Below are 16,608 nucleotides of genomic sequence, written 5' to 3' on the forward strand. Positions count from 1 at the left end.
TCAACTATAAATGTGTGTTTCATCTTTGCATGTATTCAGGCATGAGGGAGGGAGTTTTAGTAATTATTTTCATCAGTTTTATTGTCATCACCAAATTGATCAGACAGAGAAATATAGAGTGTCAGAATATATTTTGGCTTTTGTTTTCAACAAATCCAATACATGGCTTCTCATAAATCCATGTTAAATTCACAAATACATCAACCAATAATAAATAAATAATCTTCAGAATTGACAAATAAATAGTTAAATAAATTAATAAATACACAAATGCTTTTTTAACGCAATAGATATTTTTGAGGTAAATTAAGAGCTCGTTGGCATATAAAATAATACTGGCATGGAAATTATTGCAATTTCAATTAATACAAAATAATATAAAATATTCTATACTTGTGAACAACACTGAGATTTTTTATGAATTTCATACATAATTCCTGAATAATTTCAAGTGAGGTTATTGCTTATATCAAAAGGCAGGATTATGATGCATGCATGTGAAAGCCTGAGAAGAAGCTTTTCTCCGACTTTTGTATGAACTATTAAAAAGCGTATAAATAGAAATGAAAAAGATGAATATGTCGCGATCAGTCCTCAGAGCTGCAGTCATCCTCCGGTTGGTGCCCCTTGAAGCAGGCCGACTCGTAGTGCTTGTTCAGGTAGGACTTGAGTGCGAAGGTCTTGCAGCAGCGCTTGCAGGAGTAGTGCTTGAAGGCCGAGTGCGTCTGCATGTGGGCGCGCAGGTTGGAGCGGTCGGCGAAGGCCTTGCCACAGTGGGCGCAGGCGAACGGTTTCTCCCCGGTGTGGGACCTCATGTGGCCCTGCAGGAGCCAGGGTCGACTAAAGGCTTTGCCGCACACCCCGCACTCGTGCTTTAGGTCATGGGTCAGCATGTGCATGGCCAGTGCCGGCATGGACACGTACACCTTGTGGCAGGTGGGGCACTTCCTGGCCTGCTGGCTGTCCAGGCTGCGGTGAGTCTGCTTGTGTCTGCTCAGATTGGAGGATGTGGCGTAGGACTTGTCGCACTCGCCGCACACGTGGCGCCCTTTGGATTTCCCTTTGGCGGGGCTGCAGTCCACCGAGCCGACGCCCTCGCTGCTGTCCGACTGGTTGCCTCGCTTGCGGAGATGCCTCTGGCTGGGCCTCCGGCGGGAGCGGCCATCGGAGACGAGGAAGGCGTCGATGCCGCATGCCTCCAGCTCAGGGCCGCTGCTGTCCGACTCGACCGTGCCGCTGGAGACGGGACTGTCCGGATGCTCCATGTCGTGGTCGGAGAACTCCTCCCCACCGCTGCCACCTGGAGAGTACAGGGGCAATGAGGAGAGCCCGGTCTGCTCATGACCTGGCTCCTTTGTGCTATGCAACACTGAGGGGATGATGTAATCGTGGATGTAGCCTGGGGAAGGAAAAATACAATTTATAAAGAGATGGAACATTGTCATGATCCTGATAACCTCTGATGAAAAGTGCCCTCTTACCCAAACCCCTAATCAATATGAATCCTATACAGGAAGCTATTTGTAAGAGCAAGGTTCAGCAAGCTTTGGGAATGAAATATTAATGAGTCTTTGGGTGCACAGTTCTGCCCCAATCAATACTTCTACTGGCTTCAACAAGTGCCATCATAGGGAAGGGGAAAAAAAGAAGGTGAAAGGCGCATTGTGGCTGAATATGAGTCTAACACAATGTGCTGACATTGACAAAACAGTCAACGGAGCAGTACTTTGGCTGCCCATCGATCCACCTGTCGCCGCCTCGCAGCAGCAGCAGCAGCACATTTAAATCTGGGAGGGTGGGTGTGTGTGTGTGTGTGTGTGTGTGTGTGTGTGTGGGGGGGGGGGGGTGATCAAAACAGAGCGTCTCAGCAGTGAAATCCCCTCAATCACTAAATCATTTTAATCAGATCATTCCCCATCTGTGGCGTTTTTGAGAGCATTCATGAGTATGGTGAGGGGGGAGATTGAGTGACAGGTGGGGGGGACTGCGATTTGGCAAAGAGGGATGGGAGGGAGAGTGTGTTTGGTGGTGGAGGGGGGGGGTTGATCTTGACAGCAGTCAATGGTATATTGAGCCCAATCCTCCCCCCCCCCCAGCACACATACACACACACACACACACACACACACACACACACACACACACACTGGAACACAAAGGGAAGCAGACAGCTGGCATCCTAAATCTGGGGGACAAATGATTCAACTCGAACACAAGATCTGTGATGCTGGTGGTGGAGGGGTGTGTGTGTGTGTGTGTGTGTGTGTGTGTGTGTGTGTGTGTGTGTTGCGGGGGGCTCAAAGCACACATTTCTTTGGATGTTTCTCAAAGCCAAACACACACACACACACACACACACGAAATATTGTTTGTATTGCAGGGTTGCTCTGCACATCCGTGTAGAAGTCCTGCGGAGGAGGAAAATCTACTGTCTGCCAATTCACTGCTCATGTTGCACTTTATTGAATTACCTACAGCACTCTCTATTTCCCAGTCAATACCCATCTTCTAAAAACCCTGTTCCATCACCTCTCGCTGCTCCACATATGGATTGTGTTGCTGCAATCCTATCTAACATCCTGCAGGATCAGATGGAGAGAGATGGAGAGATGAACGGGGGTGGGGGGGTGGAAGGGGTTGATGAGAGGAGAGACTCAAGGGCAACTGCACCATCTAAGGACAACACAGTCCCATGTGGCTATCTGCTTTCTGCCGAGTGTTTTTTTTCTTCTTCTTCTTTCTAGTTGGACCTGACAAAAGCCTTGCATCAGATGTAGAGCCTAATGCGCGTGTACACGTATATCTCATCATTCATGTGCACAATAGTATTAAAGCCAAAGGCCGCTGTGTGATCTGGTTGGAGTATTAAGCAGATTGAGCCGGCGTGACCTGAATACTATTTAGCATCCGCCGAGTTAGAAAACAAAAGTCCTCAGGCATACGGAAGGGGGAGCAAGCGACGCCTGTTGGTTTTTTTTTTGATTGGGGGGGAGATTTCCAAGAGCGATTATGTAGCAACACAACAACATGAACAGCATGCAAGGATCTGTCTGTTTATTTTTGCCTTTTTTGACGCTTCTGTGCTAAACATCGTATGGATCATCTCCAAAGGAGGAAATCAATAGCTACCAGCCGGCAGACACAACAAGTTCAAAAACACAACCGGAGAGAGAAACTCACCATTTTCACTCAAACGCACTGCCAAGTTGGTGGCCGACTCTGTGATGGCATGTGTGACAGTGTGTGAGTCGTCCCAGTGCTGCTGCTGCTGCTGCTGATGGTAGTAGTTGGAAGACGAGAAATCGTGAACCTTCGGCTGCTTCACCAAAAAGGAACGTGGCATTTTCTTTCCCTGATTTAAAAAAAAAAAATGCTGTTGCTAGAGCCTCATAGAAAACCAGGCTGATGATGAAAAATAAAAATAAAAAAAGAGGAGAAATGTGCTGAGCTTCCGAGCGGCCTTCTCGAAAAAGGCCAAACTAAAAAAAAAGGTTTACAAAAAATCAGTCCTGGACTCAAAGGTTTAAAGCCAGAGGGGAGGAAGAAGAGAGAGAAAATGTAGTGAAAGCAGCAGACAGAGAGAGAGAGAGAGAGAGAGAGAGAGAGAGAGAGAGAGAGAGAGAGAGAGAGAGCAGAGAACAGGGAGGATGGAGAGGAAGACAGAAAGTGGCGAAGGAGAAACAGAGGCAGAGAGAGAGAGAGGGGGGGGAGAGAGAGAGAGATGGCTGGACTAGCTGAGCTCAGCACTACTGCAGCCTTTTATATGTGGGGCACAAGCCCCAAAGATCAGGTGGTGCTTTGGAAGAGGGAGCTGCTTAGCATTAATCCATCAAACATCCCCGGGGACACACATCAAATTACCACGAGCCGTCTGTGCTTCTCCCCGCACGTGCGCACACACACACACAAACGCGCACACACACGCACACACACACACACACACACAGAACAGTCAACTAACCCACCTCCTCCTCCCACATCCTCCTCCTCCTCTCACCCCTCCGTCTCCCCTCTCCCAGGAAGGGAGGGCAGACAATAGTGGTGCAGAAGCACGTGGGTGACACTACACACAACATCTTGTCCTCCATTGTCTTTCAATGAAGTAGCTAACACAATTTATGCTGCCCCAAACACACACCCCCTTACTGCTAACACCACCACCACCACCTCTGGTATTTCATCATCCTCATCATCATATACACATCCAGCTCGTTGCAGAAATGTTAAACCTGCAGGAACATGGTCTCGGTGTGTCCCTCAGATTATGGATTGGGTTTTGTGCGTTTTCATCAGATTTAGGTCAGAGTCACTTACACACATTCAGATGCCTTCATGTGTAGTCTGGAATCTCAGTACTTTTAATGGTAACGATGTCTGTAGTAACAGGAATTAAAACCTGCCATGTACTGAACATGAGGACAAATCATTTTAATATGTATTAGTCTATTTACTTCTATTTGTATTTGTTCAAATCCTTTCACCAAACTTGCTCCTTCATTTCAGAAACTTTAGCTTCTTACAATTTACAATATCCATATAATATGTTTTTTATATCATTGTTATTATTATTATCATCATAGTTATTATTATTATAAATGTTATATTCAAGATACAGTTCAGAGAGCGATATCTGCCATATCATCTTCTAATCTTTTAAGTCATACGCAGAATAACAAACAACATTTAGACTTTTTTTAATGTCATAACCTTTATATACCTATATATAAGAGTATCTCTTTAAAATTCTATGGGTGAGGGGCTTTTTTCATCACGCCACATGACTGTCGAGGCCAAAAAGATTCATGATATTATTGCGATACTTTCAGAAAATTTGAAGAAAAACAATAATAATGCAGTCACTTCTTTAACTTTGTAATTTGTGCGTTTTGTTTCTTTTTTTAGCAAATTAATTAAAAACACGAGAGTAGGAAAGTGAGAGTATGTAACCATAACTGTTTATGTAAAATTATTTCCCAGGTTCTGGATTATTAACATGATATTTTCATTTCTGAAAAGTTCAGAACTGTCTAACTATATATGAACTATATAATTCACAATGTGGAATATTTCAACTTTAGTTGTCGCTGTTGATACCGGCATATCAAGACACCCCTATCCTGCACATTACTTTACATTCTTATTTTTTATGTGATTTCTTTAAATGTAAATTGTGCAAATAAATAAAACTCTAAGTATTTCAGCTACATAGATCAAATATCATCTTCGCACCATCATGGACAAAATTCAGCATATGTTTTGAGGAGGGATTTTGGGGCATGACACAGGGCAGTGTTTTAGATATGTAAGGAATACACAGCAAACTCCCAAATAAAGATAAATTAGAGGATATGTAATTCAAATAAAACTTTATTTTATTTTATAAATCCACATTTTGAGAAATGAGTAGGTTAAACATTTCTATTTTTCACTTCCACCCTTTATATGCCCCTGTTTCTGACAGTTTGTCTGACAGAAGAACCCTCAGCCCTCCATATAACCATGTAACCCTCATCTGGATAAAAAAAAGGCCCCCACAGTGACTTCCGGTCTGTCGGCTGTGACAGGCTGACCTCAGGGTGCCTGCAGGGTCAAGAGGTCACATTCTGGTTAGCCGGAGAGACAGCAGCAGCTTAAACCTAGCCTGGACAGCTCGCCCACAGATGGCTCTGCAACATACAGTTCAGTATGACTGAACCATAAAAAATGTAATACAATCTCACAAACAGATGTTGACGGGGGGCATTTTCATTATCTCTGGCGCGGTCTACTGTTAAAGAAACTCAAAGCCGCTGAAAAAAATCCTGAAGTTAAACAATCTCCATCTTAACATATGAAACACACAATTATTTATTTTTTGTGCAGCCCCAAACCAGCAATGAATGTATCTGCTAACTAGTATTGTGTGTATTCAAAGTATGAAATATCTTTCTTTGCACAGCAATGAGTCACACATTGGGTTGTTGCATTGGGTGACATGTTCCTTTATCACCATGAACACAAACAGTGTAGTTTACTTTGACTCAATCCCACACACACAGTCCTGCAGCCACAAATACTCACTCGAGCACCAAATGTGGATTAAAAGTTAATTGCTAAGATTTCACACAGTTGATTGTTATTTGAAAAAAGAGGGGGGACTTTGTTTTTTTTTATCCAAATGAATTTGGCTAACCTGGGGGTTTATTTAAAGACCAGCTCAGTCACCTGGAAAACATGTTGGCATTGACATCAGATATATACATAATATGCCGTTATAATGGTAGTTATGTTGTAAAAATAGTTAGGGTGGTAACGACAGTTACGTTTTAAAGTTTTTACGTGATTAAGTTACGCTGTTATGTTACGCTGTTATGTTACGCTGTTACGCTACGCTGTTTCGCTACGCTGTTACGTTACGCTGTTACGTTACGCTGATACGTGACATTTTTATGTTGCGCTGATACATTACGCTGTTGCGCTACATTTTTACGTTGCGCTGTTACGTTGCGCTGTTACGTTGCGCTGTTACGTTGCGCTGTTACGTTGTGCTGTTACGCTGCGTTGTTACGCTGCACTGTTACATTTTTTACGTTGCGCTGTTAAATTTTTACGTTACGATATTACGTTGCGCTGTTGCGTTACGCTGTTGCTGTTGTGTTACGCTGTTGCTGTTGTGTTACGCTGTTGCTGTTGTGTTACGCTGTTGCGTTGCGCTGTTGCGCTGTTGCGTTGTTACGTTGCGCTGTTGCGTTACGCTGTTGTGTTGCGCTGTTGCGTTACGCTGTTGTTGTTGCTGCGTTACGCTGTTGCTGATGCGTTACGCTGTTGCGTTGCGCTGTTGCGTTGCGCTGTTGCATTGCTATGTTGTTATGTTGTAACGGTGTTACGTGTTACGTTGTTACATTGTTACATTGCGTTGTTTCATTGTTACGTTTTGTTGTTACATTGTTATATTGTTACGTTGTGTTGTTACATTGTTACCTTATGTTGTTACATTATATTTCACTACAAACCATGATTTATTTTCTAACTTCAACCAAGTAGTTTTGTTGCCTAAACCTAACTAAACGTTTCTCAACGATAACAATGTGTCATTGTGCATTTCTGCATGCGTGATACGAGGCTGATATGAAACGTTTTCATGAAAGATATTTTTGGTTCAGAAACATCGTCATTTAACATATCTCGTGATTTGCAGAAACCTATAATGCCAAACATTTTTTTGCCGACTGGGTCATTAAAGCCAGATAAACTAACCCATCGTTTGTTTGGGTCTTTTGTTTGAGATTTGTTAACAATATGAAACCTATCATCCTTTGCCAGAAACATTGGCTTTGTTTGTAAACTTGAAGTCTTGAAGTCTGAAATTGTATTTTCTTAAAACAAATGAAAAAATCAGCCAGTGGGGTGAAGATGTTTTATCATCTTTCCAGTGTTGTGTACATGTGTTTTTCAATCCTACATACAAAGGTGAATTTGTGCAGTGATGTCATAGATGAGCAAATTAAGCAGAGCAGAGAGATTTCCCAGAGGATCAGTGAGATATCATCAAACAAAGCACAGGCTGACAGGCAAAACAAAATAAGGCCTGTTTTGTCACAAAACTGCCTCCATAATTCTGTAATTTTGTAATAATGTTTGCCTTAAAGTCACAAAGAGGAATTACACAGCCAGACATGAAATATTTCTGCCAGAGAAATCTGGCCGCTGCCGTCCTTGTGTACGTGATACTGACTGCTGAGTCTGATTAAATGCATGTTAAGTAGCGTTGCACCCAGAGACTGTCTGTCTAAGCCTGTTGAGCAGCGATATGTGAGATAATTTGTGTTAATCACATCCAGTCATTAGAGAGCCATCTGAAAAACAAACGCAGGTCCTTTTCACCGAGGCATCTTTTCAGCACCTCACCAAAAAATCTCCCACTCCGCGATGTAACAATGAGGCAGCTGCACGCCAGTGAATGAAAGTGATTGTCTCTTTTCTTTTAATCAGCACTCAGTGAGTGAGAAAAAGGAGAATTTCCCCTCTTCACTCTGCATGTTTTTTCAAGGGTTGATTGTGGTTAGCTGTGGTGAGTGATTTGTGATTTATGTTCCGACACATTTCATACTTTCTTTTTTTTTTAAAGCAACCAACTTTGTGCAAATGGTGTTTGGAACACTCCACTGAGATTTGTCTCGCACGCATCTCCGTGCAAATAGCACAACACCTTTAAGTCAATTTGGAAGTGACTGGTTAAAGTCTCGCACAATCGGCCACGTCGGCGCCGTGTCACCTCAAGTGGGGAGATGGGATGAGAGGTCAGCGGAGGAGATTAGGAAAAAAAATGCCAGCCGTCACTCGCTAGATAGAGCGGGGATGCTGATGAGGCCAACGGGGACGCCAAAAAATGGGGGAGGAGGCGTTGTACAACTGCATTTTAATCTAGTCAGACCTCAATCCTGATAAAAGGAATCTGTCCATCTCTCCCCTTTCCATTCTGAGGGTCATCAATCACTCGAGTCGCTGGCCTCTGCTCCGGTTGGATGTCAGAGTCTCAAGGGAGCAACCAGGGCGAGAGCTGCAGATGCTGTCCAAAATGGAAAAAACCACAATGGCGAAGAAGAAAGATGGTGGATGGAGAGGACGAGGACATGCCCGATGGCAGACGCAGCTCTGAGATAGATAGTAACAACAGGTGCATTATTATTTACTACAAATATTTGAAGTCACAAATATTAGTTTTACGATTTTACGAAATACCCTGTTTGCTTATATTCCCAGGGTGATATGAGCAGATCAATACCACTCTCATTTATGTACGTTAAAGAGCTGCACTTAAGGTGTAGTTAGCTTAGCCCAGGTTAGCATAAAGACAGGAAGCAGGGGGAATGAGTTTTCCTGATTCGGTCCAAAGCAAAAAAAAAAAAAATGGACTTCTACCAACACCTTTAAAGCTCAATAATTAACCCATACATGAACAGAAACGTCAAAACAATCATTTGTAGTTTTTCGAGGGCGGCAACTATTTCTTGGCCGACAATGGTCGGGCACAAGCGCAGCTTCCTGGCTGTTGTTTGTCAAGAAATAACTCCATCAAATGACTCAGCGTAAAAATCACAAATTGTCATTTGTACATTTCTGTTTGTGTGCAACTCAACCAAAGGAGATCAAGCAAAGGAGTTCAACCGGTAGTGAGCTTTAGAGGGTTGTTTTAGAAAACGCTTGCTATTTGCCCCAGCCTCCATTCTTTATGCTAAGCTAGGCTAACCACGACCTGGCTCCAGCTCAGTATTATATGAGAATGGTAATCTTACCTCTCTCAGCATAAAGACACATTTCCCAAAGTGTTAAACTACTTCACAAGAAAAATCCCTCTATATCATGTTTTATTACAGTTTGATGTCAGCCTGTGATTGTTTTTAAGTAATTTCTTTTAAAATGTTTTTATCCTTTGTCCATTTGAAGGAGCTCAGCCTGTGCAAGGACACTGTCTTCACATGTCAAGAGCATTTCTTATTGGAAGCGTCTGTCTTCTGCTGCAGTCTGTAAAAAATGTCCATGCAGCACACCTTGGTGAAATACACCAGTTTAATGCCTCGTGGTCCCCGTCCTGGTGTCCTTGGCCCCTGGTATTGACAGTTTTCCTCGGACACCCGCCTTGGACTTCACCCTGCCAATAGTGCAGCATGTATCTGGCCCCGAGGGGGGGGGGGGGGGGGGGCATACACTGCTCCTCCATTTCTGTTCAATACACAATCAACTGATGGTGTCAGTGGGGGTGACATTGTCTCTACAAGTGTCATTCGCCGGCCTTGAGAGCACTTACACTAAATGACTCTTCGCCAAATAGCCCTCCAGCTCTGGCTGCTTCAATTGCACTGTCAAAAGGAGAATTACCTGCCGCAGGGGCCCCAAATGGGGGCTCTCGCCTGATAAAGGATCCTGGGAATCATTTAGGCTAATGTCTCCGCATTAAAGCGGACCCGGTTTCGCCTGCGAGTGAGGAATGGAGGCTAAATCACCACATCTGCATGAACAAGGGACGGAGTGAGCGCTGACAACTTGTCTTAATTGAGAGGCACGTGGCAAGAAAGTGTGTGTGTGTTAGGGTTGAAGAGGAGGGGGGCTGAGGGATAAGTTTCATTGGGCTCCAGCTGTAGTACTACGGTAACAGACTGCCTGCCTCTTGTTGGACAAGGTGGGGTTTGAGGTTTGGGGGGAAAATAGGGAAAGTGAGGTGGAGGGGAGGCAGTGTTGGGGGCACACACCCTTTGTCTCCTGGCCATCTGCTGGGGTTTCATAATGGTTGTGTGTGTGTGTGTGTGTGTGTGTGTGTGTGTGTGTGTGTGTGTGTGTGTGTGTGTGTGAGCGTGTGAATGAAGGGGAGGAGGGGGGGGCAATACATTCCGTCACCTTACAACCATCCAGCGACGCTGGGCCGGGCCGAGGCAGGCCAGGCCACAGGAGGCTGCAGACGCTCTGTCACACTGGGAGAAAAATTTACAGCCCCGGTGACCTGCTCAGATGACTCTCCATTTCCCAAACGCTCACTCTGGTTTATTGCTCATTTGGTTAAGGAGTGGAGAGGCCGCAGCAGGTTATTAATGGCAACACCAATAGGCAGATTTCGAATCGACAGATTCGAAATCGACAGCAAACTCCTGACCTGTTCTCACATTGTGAAATCAGTATTTTCTTGGGAATGCGACAAGGCACATGCTAAATAGTTTTGGGCTAGCAAGCTAAACATTTAGTTAGTTTATATACTACTTCAATGCATTTTGGAAGAAATGTTTTCCAATGTTTTTCCAGCCCAGGAAGGAGGTCAGGTGTGTGGGTGGTATAAAACATGCCAGGGTCTGATTCCAGAGAATGTTTTGCAGATTTGTTCAGTATTAACATCAAACAAACGCAGGACTTTCACCCCGCAGATCCTGTCATTCCTTCGCCACAGCAGGATTCAGGATTTAGCGTCACTGACGCGTCCAAAACTGACACCACAAAGGGTCATAGTTTGAAGCTTAGGGCCTCAGAACAAATGTCGCAATTCTAACAGTTGGGAATGAAAATGTGTCGCGTGTACAGTAAATGTCCGGGGGTTGCAACAGGACATGTGAGGGGGTCAGTTAAAGCTTGAAGCTGCTGAATGAAAGTTCAAACTAGCACAACTTTGGCAGATCATTCAAAAGCTTGTGATTCCATGTCAGCTGGCTGATGAGTGTAGAAAGCTCCTGCGAAATGTAAATGATCCTTTCTTATTTGATAGAAAATAATAAAGAATCATGGGGGGGATATAGATTTTCTGATATAAAATACATTTGCAGTAACTTACATTTACATTGTTATAATGTGTATTTTAATCAGGCTGTAGATAATAAATAGAAAATAGAAAATAAATGTAAGATTAAAGGCTGTATAAAGACTATGTATATATGGTGAGTGTGACAAACTAACAGTAACAAATAGTTACGTCCTGATGAAACTGAAAGCAGTACACTGTCAGTTTCATCAGCTGAGCTGGTCAGACTGGTTTAGCAGCCTGTCACTTCCACTGAGACTCACCGTTAAACTGGTGTTACTGGGAACACACCTACACTGGTGTTATAGACGCCTATAGTGTTAAAACACTAGATTGAAAGCTGCTCAAGAAATAAATGACATTTTCTTGACACTGTGGAAGTCTAATAAACATATTCCAAAAAAAAGTGAAAAATATCCCAGATTTCAAAGTGAAGGAGGAGCAAATGATAACGTTTCACTGGTTTATTTCTCTCACACCTCAAGCCAAAGGTTACTATTTCGTCCTCCTTCCTCCCTGTTCACATTTATTTTGTGTGTAGAAATTATTTCTGTTTTAATCAAAAGCATAAAAAAAATTGTATTACAGCCATTAATGTGATTATTAAAACCATGTGCTCTCCATAAAAAATGCAAATCAACACAGAGGAAAAAATCTGTCTCATTTAGCTAATTGGCACACTCAGCATGTGTGTGTGTGTGTGTGTGTGTGTGTGTGTGTGTGTGTGTGTGATATTGACCCCGTGAGCAGATGGGCTCCTCCACACTGCTCTGCTCAGTGCTGAACACACATCGGGTCGTGCGGTAAAAAGGATGTGGGAGTGTGTGTGTCAGCGACCATCTGACACCTCCCACAACTGGTCTACACCCCCCCCCCCCCCCCCAGTGCTTTACATGTGAATGTAACAAATGGAGTGCAATTCGTCCGATGAAGTTAGTTAATTATCGAGATGGTATGTGAATGCATTTTTTTTTTTAAAGCAACTAAGTACATTTAATCAAGTTTGAGGCATATTTTATGCTACTTTATACTTGTACTTTTTACTCCAGTACATTTATCTGGAAGCTTTCATTACTTTGCAGATTCAGATTATTGATACAAAAAATAATCAGCTAATAAATGATGATGTATTATTATGGCAGACGGAGTCAGCGGAAGTTCAGCTTCGGCAGGAGGTCGCGGTGGTGGATGGGTCCAAAAACACTTTCACCCAGAACACACTAATGAATCAATATTATTATATAACAATTATACAATTATATTATTGGATTATAATTATAATCATACTATTGTTAAATGTATTCTTTTAGTTTTGGTACTTTGAATATATTTTGATGCTGATACTTTTTTACTCTTGCTTTGGGCTCAGAGCAAAAAGTTCTTCGTAGTAGCTTTTAGCAGAATTTTGAATGCAGTACTTTTACTTTTGAGTAGTTCTCTTGATATATCTAGATTTTCATATGTACTCCTTAGTGGTTTCTTTGTTTATCATATTTCATTGTACATTTATCATATTTTCTATTTTAAAACGATGTCTTTTACTAATGCACTGTTTATTGTCACGCCCCAATCACCAAGCCCAATCCCTTGTATGTGTAACGTACAAACTGTTTCTGATTATGATTATGATAATGAGGAGTGAACAGGTTTGATTACTTTGACATCAGAGGTATTCTCCAGAGTTTTGTTCATTCAATAGAAATGACAGCAACTGATACTTAGTGTAGAGGCCACAGCCTGAAAAGATCCAATCCTTTTAGTCTGCCTCTAATAGGATCTGATCCTACTGGTCACAAGGTGCAGACAGGAATTTAAAACTGAAAGACACCTGTCCCCGTTGTCCCGTTTTGGTCTAGTGGACAAACTGGTATATCTGCCTTTTCATTGTCTCTGACTCGTGACTGAACTGTTGAATGCTGGTACAAAATGGTGGCTCAGTCAAGCTTGCCTTGTCCATTATCAAGTAAATTAGTAAATACACAGCTCTCACAGGTCTCTTTAAATCGTTGACTTGTGGAAACGAGATATTACTCTAGTATTATAAATATTACAAGATCACAGATGCAGAAGTCATAAAGTACTAGTGTACGCCATCTTCCCCTTCGTTGCTCAGCAATAAGAGTGGTGCAGGAGCTAGTCCTAAGTACCAGAAACGAGTCAGCATATTTTTTTGCACTTTTTTGCTCCCTTGTCGCGAAGTCGTGGGTTTTTTAAACTTTTAGTTTGATGTCTGAAATAAGATCTGTGACGAACACGAGTTGAAGAGATTTGAACGTTTTGTTCTATATCAAACACACCTCTTTTGAATTTTGAAGCTTTTACGCATCTTAAAAGTTGCAGTTGCTAAAAAGTGGCTAAATGAGGCTACAAAACATAATCACGCCGACTAGTCCGCCTTTAGTTTAGTGGTGATGCAATCCCCCCTTTTTAGCAAAATGACTGCAATGCATGACTCTCGTTAACCTTATTCTTAATTAACTAATCTTCCTCCTGTTTATATCCTGACATTAGCTTCTTACTTCTGGCAATAGCATTTACTCAAAAAATGTACCCTAAAAGTGCCGTTCATTTGTGACAATTATATTGCCAAACAAAACATGCAAGTATCATAAATGTTTGTTTCCCTCAGAGCTTATTTTCTGTAATAATCCAAAATCCAAAGGAAAAATCCTGTTTGCTTTATGTGGAGGGAACCAGCGCGATGCTAACTTCCTGTTGGACTACAAAAATACATCATCCCTGCAGCACTGTTAGTCAAACATACTTACAGTAGAAGTTCTCGTTAAAAATACTGTAGTAATATATAATTGGAATAGGTATCTGTTAGTTAAAGAATATAATATATTACCTACAGTATACATTACTTTAAAGTTCCCCTTATTCCCCCCACTTCACCTCATGTGCCTTTGTATCTACTGTTACTTAATGTATTGGTGCACACTGTGATATCTAAAGAATTACGCTGCATGTTGTGGGTCGTATTCTAACGCGTTAACATAACCTGTTTCTGCAGAACAGTCCAGGTGACACTTGTTCACAAAAACCTTGTGACATGACATGTTAGGAAGACACAGGAATGGCAATCTAATGATAGATTCTTGTAGTGTAATTTAATAAAAAGCTATGATTGGTTTGTCAGAAGACTGAAACTTTTATACATCAACTTGTTAGTTCTTCTGACCCACAGTATGTCAGATGGCCCAAGGGTGAATTGAAAATTGTTCACATACAATTATGCTGATTGAGTGGCACACCACGTTGTCTGCTCTTTCACTCTTTGATACAGTTTGGCTGATGGAGAGCTCGTCCATCACAGCAGATACGATTAGAGTGACCGAGGGCCTGTCCACTTATTTCTTCCTGTCCCACACACACACACCAACACACACTGACCACGCTGTCTAGCTGACTGAAGAGCTGTTAAAAGGATTAAAAGGATTGGATATGGAACTCTGACAGAGATCACCTTTAAGATGTCATTCATCTGATTAAAAACAAATTGTCAAATCAAATCAATTTCATACTGTTTCTGGATATTTGTCATAAAAATTCACATAATCAACTCATTTTATAATTGATAAGCATGGGTGGATTATGAGACAATGGGGCCCTAACATGCAAAGGTCCCACCACCACTCCTACTACCAACTTTAGAGTTGCTGAGCCTCTTTTCTATGTTGTTTTGTGTCTCTTTTAGTTGCTTTGTGTCTCTATGTAGTCATTTGTGTCTCTTTGTAGTCGCTTTGTCTCTTTGTATTAGCTTTGTGTCTTTTTGTAGTCATTTTTGAGTCTCTATGTAGTCATTTGTGTCTTTGTAGTTCTTTTGTGTCACTTTGTAGTACCTTGAGATCATATTGTGTCTCTCTATAGTCTTTTTGAGTCTCTATGTAGTCACTTGTGTCTCTGCAGTTGCTTTGTGCCTCTTTGTAGTCATTTTGAGTCTCTATGTAGTCATTTGTGTCTTTGTAGTCGCCTTGTGTCTTTTTGTAGTCATTTTGAGTCTCTATGTAGTCATTAGTTTCTTTGTAGTTCTTTTGTGTCGCTTTGTAGTACCTTGAGATCATATTGTGTCTCTTTGTAGTCTTTTTGAGTCTCTATGTAGTCATTTGTGTCTTTGTAGTCGCCTTGTGTCTTTTTGTAGTCATTTTGAGTCTCTATGTAGTCATTAGTTTCTTTGTAGTTCTTTTGTGTCGCTTTGTAGTACCTTGAGATCATGTTGTGTCTCTTTGTAGTCTTTTTGAGTCTATGTAGTCACTTGTGTCTCTGCAGTTGCTTTGTGCCTCTTTGTAGTCATTTTGTGTCTCTTTGCAGTTGCTTTGTGTCTATGTAGTCACTTGTGTCTCTTTGTAGTCATTTTGAGTGTCTTTGCAGTTGCTTTGTATCAATTTCTAGTTCTTTTATGCCTTTTTGAGGTACATTCTGTAGGTGAAGGTCACGGAGGCTCCAGACACTTTGGTCCTCTGGGCCTGTGTCCAGTTGGGTCATTCAGTGATCCATCCATGTTGATAAGGAACCATATATTGCCAGGAGTCAGCTTAGTTGTATACAGCATTGCATCTAGCAGATCATTTCTCCTTGAGAGTCCATAAAAGCTTTTGTGTATAGTATGTAAGGGAGTGAAGGGCACCCAGCTGTATCACCCACTGTGATTGATTCACCAATCTTTTCTGCCCCGAGCTCGGGTCACGTGCCTCTCTTTGTCCCGTTTCCCTGCAGAGAAGAGGGCAGATAGCAGCACCAACAGCTGCTGGATGGGGATGCTGCGCCTGGTTACGCTTAGAGAAGCATCTCGCTGTCAACCCAGAGACACGCCCAGCAACTAAACTCCACATAGCTTACTTTCACCACTGATGCCTCTCCACATGTGATCGATGAGACTATTCTTTAACATGAATGACAATAGGAACTTTTTTGCCATGACAGAATTGTAACAGTCTGGGTGCATACGAGCACCAAAACGGTTATGTGGGTACACTTTGTGGTATGGTTTGGGTTTTTCATCACATTGTCTGTTAGCACAATAAGTCTAAAAGTGGTATAGTTTGGAAACTCCACTGATTGTACATACATGCCAGTGTAAAGTGCACCGTACAACAGTTTAACTCCTCCCAGTGTCTTTACTGTTCTACCATGGTCTTATTGTAAATCATGTCGATTGTGGTAAAAGCCAAAGAAAATGTTCCACATCATGGACAATAACATTTCTGACTAGAGTGGCTTTATCATATCTGAAACATCCCTCAGAATAGAAAGCCAGCATTACACATTGGGAGCTTAGCGTAATAGATGCTATTGATTGAATAATGGGAAATGTAGGATCCAACATTTTTGGACTTACTCATAAGAAA

The 16,608-nt window shown here is 42.1% G+C and overlaps 1 protein-coding gene across 1 annotated transcript; it reads right to left on the reverse strand.

The window, feature by feature from the left end:
• Window positions 1–317: 317 nt before the first annotated feature.
• LOC137873565 (transcriptional repressor scratch 1-like) lies at window positions 318–3,665 on the reverse strand. The gene is made up of 2 exons (XM_068711793.1): window positions 3,181–3,665; window positions 318–1,399 (listed from the first exon to the last, which is right to left on the reverse strand). The coding sequence occupies exons 1-2, from the start codon at window positions 3,341–3,343 to the stop codon at window positions 588–590; spliced, it is 975 nt and encodes a 324-aa protein (XP_068567894.1). The 5' UTR covers window positions 3,344–3,665; the 3' UTR covers window positions 318–587.
• Between the last annotated feature and the right edge of the window lie 12,943 nt (window positions 3,666–16,608).

The sequence above is a fragment of the Cebidichthys violaceus genome, unplaced genomic scaffold (assembly GCF_023349555.1).
Source record: "Cebidichthys violaceus isolate CVI_PGR_0920_01 unplaced genomic scaffold, fCebVio1.0.p SCAF_17, whole genome shotgun sequence".
Taxonomy (NCBI): Eukaryota; Metazoa; Chordata; class Actinopteri; order Perciformes; family Stichaeidae; genus Cebidichthys; species Cebidichthys violaceus.

Excerpts from the sequence above, each read along its gene's own strand:
- LOC137873565 (XM_068711793.1), bottom strand. The coding sequence starts at position 3,343 with ATGCCACGTTCCTTTTTGGTGAAGCAGCCGAAGGTTCACGATTTCTCG. Across the intron at positions 1,400-3,180 it reads AGTGCGTTTGAGTGAAAATG|GCTACATCCACGATTACATC; the intron begins GTGAGTTTCTCT and ends TTCCTTCCCCAG.